Consider the following 18,749-nt stretch of genomic DNA (forward strand, 5'->3'; position numbering starts at 1 on the left):
TCTACCACACAGAGCTGTGGATGTACAGGTGGTGAGCATATTCAAATCAGAGTTGGACAAATGTTTGGATTCTAAGAGATATGAGGATAGCAGGAAGGTGGAGTTGAAATAGAAGATTGGTCATAACCTTGCTGAATGGCAAACAAGTGCAAAGGACCGAATGGCCTATTCCTGCTCCTATTTCTTATGTTCTCATATAAATTCATGTTGTTGTTGTAAGACACTTACTAAAATCCATCTTGTTTGTTGTAAAACAAACTCATTAAAGTCCTAAAATACAATATTAGCAAAAAGCATAGCAGTAATGTCGCTAGACTAATAATCCAGAGGCCCAAGCTAATGCTCTGGGAGCACAGCCACCGGTGGAATTGAAATTCAATTAATAAATCTGGAGTTAAAACCTCATCGAATGGTGACCACAAAATCATTGTCAGTTCACTGATGTCCTTTAGAGAAGGAAATCTGCCATCCTTACCTGGTCTGGCCTGCATGTGACTCCAAATCCACAAGCAATGTGGTTGACTCTTAAATGCTCTCTGAAATGGCCTGGCAAACCACTCAGTTCTATCAAACTGCTACAAAGTCTAAGAGGAATGAAACCAGGTAGACCACCCGGCATCAATCAAGACACTGGAAATGACAACAGCAAACCCAACCCTGTTGACACTGCAAGTCCTCCTTTTTAACATCTGTGGGCTTGTGCCAAAATTGGGAGGGCTATCCCACAGACTAGTCAAGCAACAGTCTGACATAGTCATAGTCACCTTATAGGCAATGTCCCAGACACCACCATCATCATCCCTGGGTATGTCCTGTCTCACCAGAGGTGGCAGCACAATAGTATATGGTCAGGAGGGAGTTGCCTGCGTGTCCTCAACATTGACTCCAGAACCCCTGAAGTCTCATAGCGTCAGGTCAGACATAGGCAAGGAAAATTGCTGATTACCATCTACCATGTGCTCTCAGCTGATGAATCAGTGCTCCTCCATGTTGAACATCAATTGGAAGAAGCACTGAGGGTGGCAAGGGCGCAGAATGTACTCTGGGAGGGGGCTTCAATGTCCATCATCAAGAGTAGCTGGTAGCACCACTAATGACTGAGCTAGCCAAGTGCTAGTGGACATAGCTGTGAGATTGGGTCTGCAGCAGGTGGTGAAGGAACCAACAAGAGAGAAAAATTTACTTAACCTCGTCCTCACCAATCTACCTGTTGCAGATGCATCTGTTCTTAACAGTATTGGTAGGAGTGATCACCGCACAGTCCTTGTGGAGACAGAGTTCCACCTTCGCATTGAGAATACCCTCCATTGTGTTGTGTGTCATTACTACAGTGCTAGATGGGATAGATCTTGAACAGATCTTCCAACTCAAGACTGGGCAAACATGAGGCCCTGTGGGCCTGCAGCAGCAAAGTTGTATACAACAATAATCTGTAATCTCATGGCCCGGCATACCCCCACTCCACTATTACCATCAAGCCAGGGGTGCAGGAGGACATGCCTGGAGCAGCTTCCGGTATACCTAACAATGAGGTCTTAATCTGCTGAAGTTACAACACAGAACTACTTGCATGCCAAATAGCGGAAGCAGCATGCAATAGGCAGATCTAAGCAACCCCACAACCAACGGATCTGATCTAAGCTCAGCAGTCATGATCCACCCAGTCATGAATGGTGGTGGACAATTAAATAGCTAATAGGAAAAGAAGGCTCCACAAATATCCTCATCCATAATGGCGGGGGAGCCAAGCACATCAATATAAAAGACAAGGCTCAAGCATTTGCAACCATCTTCAGCCAGAAGTGCCAGATGGATGGTCCATCTCAGCCATCTTCAGAGGTCCTCAGCATTACAATGCTAGTCTTCACTCAATTCGATTCACTCCACACAATATCAAGAAACAGCTGAAGGCACTGGATAGTGCAAAGGCTATGGGCCCTGACAACATTCCAATAATAGTACAGGAGATTTGCACTTCAGAATTTGCTGTGCCCCTAGCCAGGCTGTTCCAGTACAGCTACAACACTGGCATCAACATAGCAATATGGAAAATTGGTCAGGTATGTCCAGACCACAAAATCAGGATAAATTCAACCCGGCCAATTTCCAGCCTTAAGCAGAGTAAACAGACTCTGCTGAGAGAGCTGAGTAGTTAATTAGCTAACCGGTTGAATCTGGTTTCTCTAGCTCCAGTTTACGCATGATGGCTTTCTTTAGTGCAGCTAAGGCAAATGAGTGCAGCTTTGGAACTGAGTGCATACATGGGAGTTTGGTGAGTGGGAGGAGTTTGGTGAGGAGGGTAAGAAGGTGTTCCTTTCCCTTTTCTTTTTCTACCTTTTTCACTCTGTAGGAATTGGTTCTTACTCTACTATAGGGAAGGGAGTTAGCTACTTGGTGAGTACCTGGTACATGGTTAAGGTCTATTCCAGTACTAACGTTTATAATAATAAACAAACTGGTGGTAAAGTTAATAAAATATATAAAAAGGGGAAATAAATAATTGGATAATATAATTAATTAATTAAACACATTATGGATGGCAGGACAGGTGATGTATCAAGGCTGCAGCATGTTGAAGCTCCTGGATGCCAGTGTGATCCAGGGCAAACACATCTGCAGTAAGTGTTCGTAGCTTGAGGAGCTTTGTCTCAGATTCACTGAGCTGGAGGCTGAGCTTCAGACACTGCGACATATCAGGAAGGGGAAAGTTATCTGGATGCTTTGTGCTAGGAAGCAGACACACCACTTAAGATAGAGTCTTCTGATTTGGTCAGTGATCAGGGAGAGGAAGGTGTGACTGTGAGTGAGGCAGCTAAGGGAATCTAGAGGGTAGGAGCCTCCATCTCTGCAATTATCCAGTAGGTTTGAGGTTCTCTCAGCTTGTTTGGATGAGAGTGGGGTCTGCAGTGTGGATAAGTAAACTGGCCATGGCATCATAGTACAGGAAGCCAGTCAAGTGGGGGGAGCATAAAGAAATGTAGAGGTGATAAGGGACAACATAGTGAGGTGGATTGATGCTGTTCTCTGCAGCAAAGAGTGAGAGTCCAGATGGCTGTGCTGCCTGCCTGGTGCCATGGTTCAGAATATCTGCTAAGGGATGCAAAGGAAATTGCAGTGGGAGGGGGAGGATCCATATGTTCTAGTCCATGTTGGTACTAATGACATAGGTAGAACTAGGAAAGAGGTTCTGCAAAGAGAGTATGAGGAGCTAGGCACTGAATTAGAAAGCAGAACCTCAAAGGTAATGATCTCTAGATTATTACCTGAGCCAAGTGCAAAATGGCACAGGGTACACAAAATTAGAGAGATGAATACGTAGCACAAAGACTGGTGTGGGAGAAGTGGGTTCCGATCCACGGGGCACTGGCACCAGTACAGGGGAAAGTGGGGGCTGTACCATTGGGACGGTCTACACTTGAACCATGATGGGACTGGTGTTCCAGTGAGATGCGTAATTAGAGAAGTAGAGAGAGTTTTAAATTAAATAGTGGGCCAAGGGACCAAATTTGGGAAGATGCGACCAATCAAAGTGTAGAGAAAAGGCAAGAGAGAAAGGTATTAATGTGGGAAATGATAAACAGACCATGACAGGAAGGGACAGAAAGTATTAAGAGTACAAATCCAAGAATAAATCAGCAGAAAAGGCTAGTGGTTACAAAAATAATAAGGGGACAAAACCAGAGGCTCTATCATTGAATGCAAAAAGCACTTAAAACAAAACGGATGAACTGATAGCACAAATAGAAATAAATATGATCTGATAGTCATTATGGAGACATGGCTGCAGGATGACAGATTAGGACCTGAATATTGAAGGGTTTGTGACATTTAGGAAGGACAGGGAGCTAAGAAAAGGTGGAGGGGTGGCTCTGTTAAGTAATGATGGTATTAGAGAGTGATGACCTAAGTTCAGGAAACCAGGACGTAGAAATGGTTTGGGTGGAGATGAGGAAGGATAAAGGCAAGAAGTCACTTGTAGAAGTGGTGTATAGGCTCCCTAACAGTAACCATCTGGTAGGACTGGTGTAAAGGAAGAAATAATGGGAGCTTGTTAGGAAGGTACGGGGATAATCATGGGGGATTTTAATCTGCATATAGACTGGAAAAAATCAGGTGGGTAAAGGTAGCCTAGATGAGAAACTCATAGAATATTTTCGGGATAGTTTCTTAGAACAGAACGTTCCAGTACCAACCAGAGAGCAGGCTATACTAGACCTGGTATTGTGCAATGAGATAGAATTAATTAATGACCTCATACTGAAGGCCCCTTAGGTAGCAGCAATCATAATATGATTGAATTGTATATTCAGTTTGAGGGAGAGAAGAGTGGGTCCAAGACAAGTATTTTAAACTTAAATAAGGGCAATAATGAGGGGATGAAAGCACAGTGAACTGGCAAATTAGGTTGTGGAAAAAGGTCAACAGCAATGCAGTGACATTTAAGGGGCTATTTTAGAACACATAGAATAGATACATTCCTTTGAGAAAGAAAATTTCCAAGGGGAGGGCCCACCATCTACGGTTAACTAAAAAAATTGAAGATGGTATCAAACTGAAAGAAAAGATACATAATTACGCAAAGATGGGTGGCAGGTCAGAAGATTTAACAGAATATAAAAAACAGCAAAAATTGATAAAGAAGGAAAAATTAGAGTATGAGAGAAAGCTAGACTGAAATATAAAGACAGATAAGAGTTTCTATAGATATTTTAAAAAATAGTTAACAAGGTGAACATTGGTCCTAAAGAAAGTGAGTCTGGGAAATTAAAAATGGAAAATAAGGAGATGGCAAATGAATTGAACAGGTCCTTTACATCGGTCTTCATCCCAGAACATGCCAATATGTTTCAGAAATAGCTGTAAATCAGGGAATGGAAGGGAGGGAGGAACTCAAGAAAATTACAATCACCAGGAAATTGGTACTGAAAAAAATGTTGGAGCTGAGGGCTGACAAGTCTGGTGGACATCATCTTAGGGTCTTAAAAGAAGTGGCCAGTGAAATAGTTGTTGTATTGGTTTTAATTTTCCAAAATTCCTTAGATTCGGGGAGGGTTCAATTAGATTAGAAAATAACAAATGTAACTTTTTATTCAAAAAGGGATGGGACAAAAAGAAGGAAACTACAGGCTAGTTAGATTAATATCTGTCATGGGGAACATGTTAGAAGCTATTATTAAAGACATTATAGCAGGGCACTTGAAAAAATTCAGGGTAATCAGGCAGAGTCAACATGGTTTTGTGAAAGGGAAATCATGTTTAACCAATTTATTGGAGTTCTTTAAAGAAATAAGATGTGCTGTGGATAAAGAGGAACCATGTATTGTATTTAGATTTCCTGAAGGAGTTTGATAAGATGGCAGTTCAAAGGTTATTGTGAAAAATAAAAGCTCATGATGTAGGGGGTAACATATTAGCATGGATAGAAGATTGACTAGCTAACAGGAAGCAGAGAGTAGGCATAAATGTGTCTTTTTCTGTATGGCAAGATGTAAACGGTGGTGTGCCACAGGAATTGGTGCTGGGGCCTCAACTTCTTACAATTTATATAGTTATTTACGTAACTGACTTGGATGAAGGACCAAAGGTATGGTTGCTAATTTGCTGATGACACAAAGATAGAAAGGATAGTAATATGTGAAGAGGACATGAGGAGGCTATAAAGGGATATAGATAGGTTAAGTGAGTAGGCAAAGACCTGGCAAATGGAGTATAACATGCGAAATTGTGAAATTGTCCATTTTGGCAGTAAAAGTAAAAATGAACCATTTTATCTAAATGGTGAGAGACCGCAGAGCTCTGAAATTCAGAGGGATCTGGGTGTCCTAGTGCATGAATCGCTATAGGGTAGTACGCAGGTATAGCAAGTAATTAGGAGAGTGAATAGAATGTTATCATTTATTGCGAGAGGAATTGAATACAAAAGTAGGGAGGTTATGCTTCAGTTATACAGGCATTGGTCAGACCACATCTGGAGCACTGTATACAGTATTGGTCTCCTTTTTTAAGGAAGAATGTAAATACATTGGCAGCAGCTCAGAGAAAGTGTACTAAACTAATGCCTGGAATGAGCAGGTTGTTTTAATAGGATAGGTTGGACAGGCTAAGCTTGAATCCTCTGGCAACTTGATTGAAACATAAGATCCTGAGGGATCTTGACAGAGTTGAAACGGAGAGGATGTTTCCTCTATTGGGAGAATCTAGTACTCAGGGCCACTCAGGACCCCATAAGGGGTCACACATTTAGGACAGAGATGAGGAGAAATGTTTTCTCTCAGAGGGTTGTGAGTCTTTGGAATTCTCTTCCTCAAAAGTTGGTGAAAGCAGAGTCTTTGAATATTTTTAATGCAACAGTAGATAGATTCTTGATAAGCAAGGAGATGAAAGGTTATCGGGAGTAGGTGGGAATGTGGAGTTGAGGTTACAATCAGATCAGCCATGATCTTATTGAATGGCAGAGCAGGCTCAAAGGGCCAAATGGCCTACTCCTGCTCCTAATTCTTACGTTTGTATGTATGTTCGCCCCATCAGCCTACTGTGAATCATCAGCAAAGTGATGGAAGAGGTCGTTGATAGCTCTATCAAGTAGCACTTACTCAGCAATAACCTGTTCACTGATGCTCAGTTTGGGTTCTGCCTGGGCCACTCAGCTCCAGCCCTCACTACAGCGTTGAACTAAACATGGAAAAAAGAGCTGAACTCAAGAGGTAATGTGAGAGTGACTGCCCTTGACATCAAGGCCACATTTGATGGGGGCATCAAGGAGCCCTAGCAAAATTTAAGTTAATGGGAATCATGGGAAAACATCACTTGTTGGAGTCATACCTAGCACAAAGTAAGATGGTTGTAGTTTTTGGAGATGAATCATCTCAGCCCCTGGACATTGTTGCAGGAGTTCCTCAGGGTAGTGTCCTCGGCCTAACCAGCTTCAGCTGCTTCAGCTGACCTTCCCTCCAAAGTCAGATACTAAGCAGTCCATGTCCATATGCATCAAGATGTGGGCAATGGTCAAGCTTGGGCCTAAGAGGCAAATAACATTCATGCCACATAATTGCCAGCAATGACCACCTAAAACAAGAGAGAATGTAACCATCTCCCCTTGATATTCAATGGCATCACCATTGCTGAATCCCCCACTATCAACATCCTGGGAAGGGGGTGGTGGGCTTGGGGGTGGTGGGATGAGGTACAATTGACCAGACACTGAACTGAAGCAACCTTATAAATATTATGGCTACAAGAGCAGGCCAGAGGCTGGGAATTCTGGGGAGAGTAGCCCACCTTCTGACTCCCCAAAGCCTGTCCACCATCTACAAGCCTCAAGTCAGGAGTGTGTTGGAATACTCTCCATTCACCTGGATGAGTGCAGCTCCAACAACACTCAAGAAGCTTGACACCATACAAGATAAAGCAACCCAGTTGATTAGTACCCCATCCACCACCTTCAACATTCACTCCACTAGCGACGCACAGTAGCAGCAGTGTGAGCCATCTACAAGATGCACTGCAGGAAGTCACCAAGGCTCCTTAGACTGCACCTTCCAAACCCATGGTCACTACCATCTAGAAGGACAAGGGCAGCAGATAGATGGGAACACCACCACCTGGAATTTCCCCTCCAAGTCACTCACTATCCTGACTTGGAAATATATCATCATTCCTTCAAGGTCGCTGGGTCAAAATCCTGGAACTCCCTTCCTAACAGCACTGTGGGTGTCCCCACACCACAGGAACTGCAGCGGTTCAAGAAGGCAGCTCACCATCACCTTCTCAAGGGCAGCCAAGGGTGGGCAAGCAATGCCCAAATCCCACACTGGACTAAAAAAAGATTATATTTATGCAAACCCTTTTTAACTAGCCTTATTCTGCAGTTATAGATTATTTCTTGAATTGTCAGCTTTACTGAGTTTTGTATTTAGCAACTTGATGTGTCATAAACTCTATCGTGAGGGTTGCTTTTGAGTTGCCAATTTTGCTAACTAATCTGTTTTTGCAAAGTAGATTCTTGACTGGATTAATAAAACCATTTCCACCCCTGACTGAGACCGTCTACTGTTCTTTTGTTAATTTGCTTTGCGATTTCGAATTGTGCCAGACCTCCATACAGCAACCGCTGATACCCCGTAGTGCGAAGTGCGGCTGCGCAACTTTTGATTGACAGCCACCCGCGGTCTCAATGGTCTCGTGTTGCGGAGCGCGGGCTGTTCAGGGTTTGATTGACAGCTGCTGGCTGGCTGAATGATTTCGTGTTGCGGAGTGCGGCTGCGCAAGGTTTGATTGACAGCGGCTGGCTGGCTGAATGATTTCGTGTTGCGGAGTGCGGCTGCGTAGGATTTGATTGACAGCAGCTGGCTGGCTGAATGGTTTCGTGATGAGGAGTGCGGCTGCGCAGGGTTTGATTGACAGCTGCTCCCGCCATCAATGGGTTTGAGCTGCGGAGCCGGCGCTGTGCTGTTCGCTCTCGGTTGCATTTTCGTTGCGAGAATTTTCCTGGCTCTCAGGAGACATGAAGCTGGCAAACCGGGTAGGCAGGGCACCGTCAGCGTCCTGGTGGTCCTCGGTTCCGGTAAGTTGATTTAAGAAGCAGGAAGCCAGGGAGAGAGGTGGTAGCTGCTGCCTCCCCATGTTTGTAAAGGAAAGGGAACCCGGAAGCGAATTCAGTTTCTGCAAATATAAACATTGAGGTCAGATTTGGGAACACAGAAAAAGGCAATTCCATGTGAGAACTCCACGCTGCGAAAACCCATTAGACAATTGGCTAAATGTAATATTTTCTTGGAGTGAATTTCTGAAATGTATGCAGAATAACCTTGTGTAAATATCACTGAGGATGATGAGGGATTATCACATCTCTGCACACACATGCTGGGAGTGAACGATCAGAAAATTATAAAACAATCTTATTTTTAAGTATTAACAGCCTGTAGAAAAGACACATTTCATTTTCTTTTACTCCTTCATGGGATGTGGGTGTCACTGGCCAGGCCAGCATTTATTGCCCATCCCTTGAGAAGGTTGTGGTGAGCTGCCTTCTTGAACCGCTACAGTCCACAGTGATGTTAGGAAGGGAGTTCCAGGTTTTGACCCAGCAACAGTGATGGAACGGCGATATATTTCCAAGTCAGGATGGTGAGTGGCTTGGAGGGGAACTTCCAGGTGGTGGTGTTCCCATTGGTCTGTTGCCCTTGTCCTTCTAGATGGTGGCGGTCGTGGGTTTGGAAGGTGACATTGGTTTTAACAAATGTTTTGATGTCTATAGTCATGCTTGATTGCAAAGAAATGCTGAGTGTTATATGTTGACAATAAACGTGTATTGGTTTAACTCCCCAACCCCTCTGCACTCCTATTGCCCTCAAGTGACACCTAAGGGTGATAACTAAATTTAATGGTTCAAATGTAGGTATCTGTGCATGTTCCTATTCTGAGCTAGTATACTGAAGCTCTCTCACTTGAGTGCATCATGGTTATCAAACCTTTGTTTTGACCAACCATGGAGGTTGAATAGAGGGGAGCCAGTCGGAGCATTAGGGGAGCAGAGCGAGCGTGGGGGTGAACGGTGCCAGCGGAGCTTCTCAATAAAAGCCTGAACATCGAGGCCCAGATCGAGCCAGTCAGAGCAGCAGCTAACCCCAACAGGAGCCCTGCCAGAATTTGAAAAGTCTGACTGGAGGGACATCAGCGCAAAGCAGAGAGCTGGTTGGTAGGTAGTGGGTAAGTTATTTTTCTCCACTTTAAAGCTACATGAAGGAAAGGTAAGAGTTCTAGCTTTTTTTAAAAAAAGAAAGAAACTTAAATAATTTTCTACTGGGCTTAAATTTAGGGTAAGAGTATTTTAACTAAAGGTATGGCAGGGGAGCTCAGTCCCATGTGTTGCATGGCCTGCAGAATGTGGGAAGCCTTAAATGCTCCTGGCAGTCTGGATGACCACATCTGCAGGAAGTGCCACTGGTTTGACCAGCTTGAGTGCCGGGTTTTGAAGCTTGAGCATCGGCTGGAGGCACAGCAGTGCATCCGTGAGGCTGAGTGTTACGTGGATAGCATGTTTTTAGATGTCGTCACCCCGCAGCTTAAGGAAGTACATTGAGAGGAAGGGAGGCAGGTAACTAGCCAGGAAAGCCCCAGAGTGCATCTCACTCGAGTTCAGCTTTTCAATGTTGGAAAACGTTGAGAGTGATGGTTCCTCTGGGGAGTGCAGCTAGAGCCCAGCTGCACAAGAGGGGAGGAGAAAGAGAGGAAGAGTAATAATGGTAGGAGACTCAATAGTGAGGGGTAGAGACAGGTGTTTCTGCGGCCGCAGACTTGACTCCAGAATGGTGTGTTGCCTCCCTGGGGCCAGGGTCAAGGATGTCATGAACGGCTGCAGGGCATTCTGAAGGGGGAGGGCGAACAGTTGTCTACCAGCGACATTGGTAGAAAGAGGGATGAAGTCCCGCAACAAGAATTTAGAGAACTAGGTAGCAAATTGAAAAGGAGGACCTCAAGGGTTGTAACGTCTGGATTAGCCCGGTTGCCATGTTGCTAGTGAGTATAGGAATAGGCGGATAGAGCAGATGAATGCGTGGCTGAAGAGTTGGTGCAGGAGGGAGGGCTTAGGATTGCTGGATCATTGGATCCATTTCTGGGGAAGGTGGGACCTGTGCAAGTCTGAGTTGCACCTGAATTGGAACAGGACCAACTTCCTTGCAGGACGGTTTGCTAGTGCTGTTGGTGGGGGTTGAAACTGATTTGGCAGAGGGATGGGATACAGAGTGGAGTTATATCAGGGGATGATGTATAGATAAGTATAGAAGAAAAACCAAGTCAGTCAGGGAGGCAGAGCCTATACATTCAAGTTAAAGCACAAAGGAGCATGGCACGGCTGGATGGCATTTACTTTAATGCAAGGAGTCTTGTGAGTAAGGCAGGTGAGTTGAGGGTGCTGATTAACACATGGGGATATGCTATCAATGCTATCACAGGAGACATGGCTGAGAGAAGGGCAGGACTGGCAGCTCAATATTCCGGGGTATAGAATCTTAAGGCAGGCGGGGTGGTTGTAAAAGAGGAGGTAGTGTCGCAATGTTGATCAAGGGGTCGTTAACTGCAGTAAGGAGGGATGATATCCTCGGTTCCTCAAATGAAGCCATGTGGATAGAACTTAAAAACAAAAAGGGGGCAATCACATTGCTAGGAGTGTACTATAGACCCAGAAACAGTCTGGGACTGATAGAAGGACAGGTATGTAGGCAAATCTCAGAGAAGTCTAAAAATAATAGGGTGGTAATAGTAGGGGATTTCAACTTCCCCAATATTAACTGGGATAGACAAAGTGTAAAAGGCTTAGAGGGGGCGGAATTCTTAAAATGTATCCAGGAGAGCTTTTAAAGCCAGCATATAGAAAGTCCTACAAGAGAGGGGGTGGTGCTGGACCTCGTTTTAGGAAATGAAGCTGGACAAGTGGTAGAAATGTCAGTGGGGGAGCACTTTGGTAATAGTGACCATAACTCAGATTTAAGGTAGTTATGGAAAAAAACACAGATGGACTGGAAATAAAGGTACTGAATTGGGGGAAGGCCAATATCAATATGGTAAGACAGGATCTGGCCAAAATGGTCTAGGAGCAGCTACTTGTAGGAAAATCCACATCAGAGCAGTGGGAGCCATTTGAAAAGGAAATAGTGAGATTGCAGGGCCGACATCCCGTAAAGGTGAAGGGTGGGCTCAACAAATCTAGAGAACCCCGGATGTCAAGGATGTACAGGATTGGATAAGGAAATAAAGGGAAGCCCATAGTAAATAACGAGGGCTCAAAAAAGACGGAAGCCTTAGAGGAGTATAGAAAGTGCAGGGGGTTACTTAAAAAATAAATTAGGAAAGGAAAGAGGGGTATGAAGAAACTCTGGTCAGTAAAAATAAAAGAAAATCCAAAGGTGTTTTATAAGTATTTTAGGGGCAAGAGGTTAAGCCAGGGAAACAGTAGGGACCAACGTGGCAATCTCTGTGAGGAGCCAGAAGATGTAGGTGAGGATTTAAATGAGTATTTTGCATCTATATTCAATATAGAGAAGGATAATGTAGGTATGGAAATCAGGGACGGGGACTGCAATACGCTTGAACAAATTAACAGTGAGAGGGAGAAGGTATTAGTGGCTTTAGCAGGCTTAAAAGTGGATAAATCCCCAGGCCCAGATGAGATGTATCCCAGGCTGCTGTGGGAGGAAAGAGAGAAGATTGCAGGGGCCCTGACATTAATTTTCTAATTCTCCACAGGAGAGGTGCCAGAGGACTGGAGGACAGCTAATGTGGTACCATTATTCAAGAAGGGTGGTAGGGATAAATCAAGGAACTATAGGCTAGTGAGTCTAACACCAGTGGTAGGGAAAGTTTTGGAAAAAATTCTGAGGGACAGAATTAATCTCCACTTGGAGAGGAAAGGATTAATCAGGGATGGGCAGCATGGCTTTATCAGCGGGAGATCATGACTAACAAATTTGAATTTTTAGAGGAGGTGTCTAAGTGCATAGATGGGGGTAGTGTAGTTGGCGTAGTCTACATGGACTTTGGTAAGGCTTTTAACAAGGTCTCGCATGGGAGATTGGTCAAGAAGGTAAGAACCCATGGGATCCAGGGCAAATTCGATCCAAAATTGGCTTAGCAGCAGGAGGTAGAGGATGATGGTCGAAGGTTGTTTTGGTGACTGGAAGCCTGTGTCCAGTGGCCTACCACAGGTTCAGTGCTGGGCTCCTTGCTGCTTGTCATGCACATTAATGATCTAGATATGAAGTATGATCAGTAAGTTCTTAGATGACACGAAAATTGGTGGTGTGTTAAATAGCGAGGAGGAAAGCCTTGAACTACACGATGATATATATGGGCTGGTCAGATGGACAGAAGAGTGTCAAATGGAATTTAATCCTGAAAAGTGTTAGGTGATGCATTTAGGGAGGAATAACAAGGCAAGGGAGTACATGATGAATGGTAGGACCCTAGGAAGTACAAAGGATCAGAGGGACCTTGGTGTGCATGTCCGTAGATCCTTGAAGGCAGCAGGACAGGTAGATAAGGTGGTTAAGAAGGCTTATGGGATACTTGCCTTTATCCAGAGCAGGGAGGTTATGTTGGAGCTGTATAAAGCATTAGGCCACATCTGGAGTATTGTTTGCAGTTCTGGTTGCCACACTTTAGGAAGGGTATGATTGCACTGGAGCACGGGCAGAGGAGATTCACCAAGAGCAGAGAAGGCTGAGGGGGGACCTGATTGAGGTGTACAAAATTATGAGGGGTCAATAACAAGGGGGGCATAGATTTAAGTTAAGGGGGAGGAAATTTAGAGGGGATTTGAGGAAAAATATTTTCACCCGGAGGGTGGGGGGGTATCTGGAACTCACTGCCTGAGGGGGTGGTAGAGGCAGGAACCCTCACAACATTTAAGAAGTCTTTAGATGAACATTTGAAATGCCATAGCATACAAGGCTACTGGCCAAGTGCTGGCAAATGGAATTAGAATAGATAGGGGCTTGATGACCGGCGCGGACATGATGGGCCGAAGGGTTTCTTTTCATGCTGTAAAACTCTGACCCTATGAGGTGAGAAGGGGTGAACTGGCTCCCATCAGTTCATCCTCTGTTTCTCTCGTTCTCTAGGCCTGTTGTTATTGGACAGACCATTTCCTGCTAGTCCCCTTCTCAGCTATGACACTGTTTTATCATGTTGCCATGATGCAACCTTTGCTTTTCCCTGTGGCCTGGGGTTTCAATTAGATAGTTTATGTCCTAAAGCTTCTTTGCTACTCTGTGCAGGCCCCTGAACCAGGCTTTTAGGGTTTCAATAGCATGTAGTCTCCTGGTGGAAAGATTCAGGTCCTGGCATATTTGTCTGCCTGTTTTCTCATAGCAGTTTGGGAGATTTTTGAGAGTTCTTGAGCCACATCACAGGCTCCGAAGAGTTGCTCACGGAAAATGATGATGTAGTCTGACGTGGAGACTTCCTCCTTCTGTCCTAAAAAATCTCTCCTTGATTAGTTTCAGAGGACCTCTCACTTAGTGTCCATAACCCAATCCAAACTGAATAAAACCGGTGGACTCATTGGGTGAGTCCCTGGTAGTAAACAGAAGGAAACCTAGTCCTTTATCCCAGTCATGGGGGTACTTGTGGCAGTGTGCCCTGATCATTGTTTTTAAGGGTTTGGTGGTACCGTTCTAGTTCCCTCTGTGACTGTGGGTGATACGCTGAAGACTTCAGCTGGGTCACACCCAGTTTACCCATGACTTCCTGGACTACTTAGGACGTGAAATTTTGAGCCCTGATCCGACTGGATCTTGGTGGGCAGCCCACAGCGGGTAAAGAATTGTGTTAATTTCCCCCACCACTATTTTGGCAGATATAGTCCTCAGTGCAACAGCCTCTGGGAAGCCGGCAAAAGCCGGCACAGGAATCAAAAGTGCAAGTTTCATTGCAGGCTGGGCTTTTCCCACAACCTTGCAGGTGTGGCAGGTTCTGCAAAACCTTACAACATCCTTGTGGAGGTGTGGCCAGTAAGAATGTTGGCTGGCGTGTGCTTGGGTGTTTTTTATACCAACACGTCTAACCATTGGGGTTTTTGTGCTAGCTTTAGTAAGTACCTCAGCAGCACCACTACCTGGTGGATCACTGTCCACTCCTCGTTTGCAGGTCTGTGAGGGGGTTCTCCACTTCCTCATCAGCACCTGACTTTTAATGTAATAACATTCAGGGATTGCCTCTGCCTCAGCTTCAGTTTGCTCAGTCTGAGGTAACTTGCCAGCTTGCTGAGCTGCAACCCTATTTATTACCTCTTTAGGGTCCTCTAGCCTCCTGAAAAAGGTCTCAGATAACCAGACGGTAGGGGTCATCTGTCTGCAGTGCCACTTCAGCCTCTGGAGTTTATCTGGCCATAGACTGGATTAGCACACAGTCAGGTGAAAATACCAGGTACTTTTCCCTGCAGCTGTTCCATCTCCCTGACCTCAGTCGGCTTCTCTGGGATTACTGGGGATGCTGTCGCTTTTGATCCTACCAGGTCATTGCAGAGGAGCAGGTTGACCCCAACCACGGGCAAACTGGGGACGACTCCCAAAGTCACAGGTCCTGACACAAGGTTGCACTCCAGGTGCACCCAGTATAAGGGGATGGGTATGTACCCTCCTTCAATACTCTTTACTAACACCTTGGCACTTACTGCACTTACTGGTGGAAAGGTCATGCCTTTTCCCAGCAGTAGAGTTAGCTGACCCCTGTATCTCTCAGTATCACTATGGGCTTACTCGCCTCGCTCTGGAGAAATGTGACCCCTCTTTCTTCTGATACAAAAGTTCACCCACACTCAGTAGCGTGACTACAGGGATTTGCTGCCACATTCAGAGCTGTAGCCTGGCCTGCTGTGCTCTCTGTCCAACTCCCATTTTCTGCATGGGGTTTGTGTGTCCTGGTTTGTGGCGGTTAAAACGCACAAACTCCTTGGGCTCACTCCTCTTCTCAGCTCCATCCTTTCTGGCCTGAGGAGGGTGCCGTGTTTCTAGCCATCCCTTCTTTATTATGGGCATTCAGTTTCCTATCGCTCTCCCACCTATCTTTCTCAAAACAAAAACAGAATTACCTGGAAAAACTCAGCAGGTCTGGCAGCATCGGCGGAGAAGAAAAGAGTTGACGTTTCGAGTCCTCATGACCCTTTATTTCTATTTTTCTCAGTTGGCTGGGAGTGACTCAGAAAGGGTTTCCTTTTGGATGAGGGTTTGTGAACAAACTCATGACCTTTGGCCTGTCTGGCCCCTGTTACACTCTGTTCCTCTATGAGAGTTCTTATCGGGAAGGGTACGGAGTTTATGAACTCCTCAAGGAGAATTATTTCATGAAGGTTTTCATAAGTGGCCTCAATTTTAAGTGCCTGTACTCATTGGTCAAAAGCGAGCCACTACAGCCGATTAAATTCCAGGTAAGTCTGGTCAGGCCGTTTCCTGGGAGTGCAGAACTTCTGGTGATGCGCCTCTAACACTAACTGGTACCCATTTAATATAGCCATTTTGCTGCCTCCATAAGTTGTTGCACTTTCCAAGAGGGAGTAAATACCTTGAGATTTTCCTGTCATCTTACTCTGCAACAGCAGGGACAAGTGTTGGGCTGGCCACTTCAACTGCTGTGCTGTCCTTTCGAAAGAGATAAAAAAGGCGTTCACCACTTCTCCATAAAACCTGGGGAATAAATGGGTAAACCTGAATACCTCAGCCCCAAAAATTGAGCCAGACGTGTCTTCAGTGAACACGGTGGGATGCTCGCTTCTCAGCTTGAGCTGTATTATTTTAAATTCTCTTTCCCTTTCCTGGAATTCTCTCTCCTCCTGTTCCTGCCTGCCCCTCTCTCTCTCTCTCTTTTTCCCATTCCTGCCTCTGTCTATCCCTTTCCTCAAATTGCAATTCTAATTTCCACTGCTCCAATCGTTATTTCTCTGCCACAAATTTAACTATTTCAATGTCCTCAATTTCCACCTGTTTTAAAACTTCTGTTTTCCTAGCTTTCGGGTGGAACTTTTGTTTTATTCATTCATGGACGCCGCTGGCTAGGCCAATATTTATTGCCCATCCCTAATTACCCTTGAGAAGGTCCTGGTTTCATGCCTCACTGGGGATAGTGCGCTGTAATATCAAGCCCCACTGTTCCCCAAACTGCGACAGTTGTGAAAACGTTTGACTAAACCACCAGATTTCCCCAATTCTACCTAACTGCTTAATTTAGGTTAACAGAAAACGAGCACCAGGTTTGTATACTTAATAAGTAAATAACTTTTTATTGAACAAGCTGTTGTTAACCAGTGGCAAAAGAAAGAAATATGAACTGCTAACTTCTAATTCTATAACCTAAACTCTACCCCTTCTTAAATCCCTACCCACACACATACATGACACACAAGACACTCAAAAACAAGGATTTTAAGGGTGGGATAAAACAGTTCAATAGCACCAGTTCTGGAGTACAGGATTTGTTAGGTTGATTGATGTCTTCCAAATTCCTTTCAGTTCTTGTTGATGACACGAGGTGGTCTTCCAGCTCTTTCAGTCTTTAGTTCAGCGCTTGCCTTTCACCGTCTCTAACAGTGATTTTCCCCTTTGCCTCTTGACAGGGGTTTTCAGAGAGAACAGGTTATAGAGATATGAGGAGAAAAAGCCAGCTAGCTATTAATCACTGGAATTTTCCACACAAACGAAAGCGAGGTTTTGGGTCTTGTTCCTTTCAGGCTAGGAGCTATTCAGCTGCACTGCTTCTCCCACAAAACCTGGTCACCTGGTCAGGAGCCAATTAAAATGTTGTTGTCAGTCAGCTCCCTTGTTCAGGACTCCTTTCAGACACCATCCTGTCTTTCGTGGCACATTCTGTTCCAGGACTGCAACATGTCTCATCCTGTTCCAGTGGACACATCTTTCAACCTGCAGTCATTGTAATTTTAATCCCAGATCCAACAGAAAATAAAACAATATGTTCCTTACAGTGGTGATCTGTTGTTTTCAACTATTTTTTAATAGTTTTCATCCATGGGATGAGGGCATCCCTCTCTAATGTGCTAATACTATCATTAATTAACAGAGCCACCCCTCCACCTTTTCTTAGCTCCCTGTCCTTCCTAAATGTCACAAACCCTTCAATATTCAGGTCCTAATCTATGTCATCCTGCAGCCACTCCCTCCACTTTTTCTTAGCTTCTGTCCTTGTGATGTTGATTGAGGGATAGATATTTGTTGGGATGTGGGGTATAACTCACCTGCTCTTCTTTGAAATAGTGCCAGGGGATCGTTTGTGCCCACCTGACAGGGCAGGCAAGGCCTCAGCTCCGTGTGTCATCAGAAAGACAGCACCTCTAAGGGTAGAGCATGTCCTTAGTACTGCTCTAGAGTGTTAGCATGGATTTTTGTGCTCAAGGGCTGGATTAGGATTCAAACCCACTACCGTCTGACTCAAAGGCAAGAACGTCACCAACTGAGCCACGTTACTGCCATTCTCCCTCCTCCTTTAAAATGACCCTTAAATGGACCACCTCGTGTCAGGTTTTGTCTGACAGGACTCTTGTGAGGTGCTTTGGGTGTTTTTGATGACATTAAAGGTGCTTAATGAATGTGAATTGCTGTGGTGCTTAAGGGACTCTGATGACAGAACTCATGTTTGGTCTAGCATTGTGTTTCATGCTTGACTATCTTTCTCCCAGGGGGACACACAACAGAAATTCTCAGGCTAATGGATAGCCTGTCTGCTTCATATGCTCCCAGGCATTATGTCATTGCTAACACGGACAGGATGAGTGAAGAGAAAGTCCGCATCCTTGAGGCTGCTAGAACCAAAGGAAATACTGAACCTCAGGTAAGTGTTAACATGGTCTGGATAGTACGCCCTTAAGCGACTATTGTGTCTTATTTCACATTTTTTGTGGTATTGTCAGCCAACAGGAGAGTCACTATGATCGCCACCAAGCCCAATGTCTATGCCTGAAGAGCAAATATAAATGTTTATATTTTTTTATGTGTAAATATGAACTTGTCCAGCAGAGGTCCCTAGTTTGCAGTCAGTAGTGGCAACTGGAAGATTTCTCCTTTAACCCTGCTTCCCCTGACCCCCACTCCCCACCCCCAAAATCCAGCGGGAATACTGAGGCCAATTGTAGTCAAGATCAGGTAAATTAGCAAAGACTGTGAATCAATGCTAGATTCTTACTCCTACTTACAATGCAGCAAGTGTTGCCTGAAATATGACTGTGCGTGGACACCAGTGGCAGA

General features: G+C 44.8%; 1 protein-coding gene across 3 annotated transcripts in view; it reads left to right on the forward strand.

Moving 5' to 3' along the window:
• Positions 1-8,318: 8,318 nt before the first annotated feature.
• alg14 (ALG14 UDP-N-acetylglucosaminyltransferase subunit) overlaps positions 8,319-18,749 on the forward strand; it is a 101,682-nt gene continuing 91,251 nt past the window's right edge. For all 3 annotated transcript variants that reach the window (XM_041207560.1, XM_041207561.1, XM_041207562.1), the window contains exons 1-2: positions 8,319-8,563; positions 18,185-18,336. In XM_041207560.1, the coding sequence (XP_041063494.1) occupies positions 8,419-8,563; positions 18,185-18,336 (297 nt within the window). In that variant the 5' untranslated portion in view covers positions 8,319-8,418. The remainder of the gene's footprint in view (positions 8,564-18,184; positions 18,337-18,749) is intronic.

This window comes from Carcharodon carcharias, chromosome 16, assembly GCF_017639515.1.
Source record: "Carcharodon carcharias isolate sCarCar2 chromosome 16, sCarCar2.pri, whole genome shotgun sequence".
In the NCBI taxonomy this organism is placed as follows: Eukaryota; Metazoa; Chordata; class Chondrichthyes; order Lamniformes; family Lamnidae; genus Carcharodon; species Carcharodon carcharias.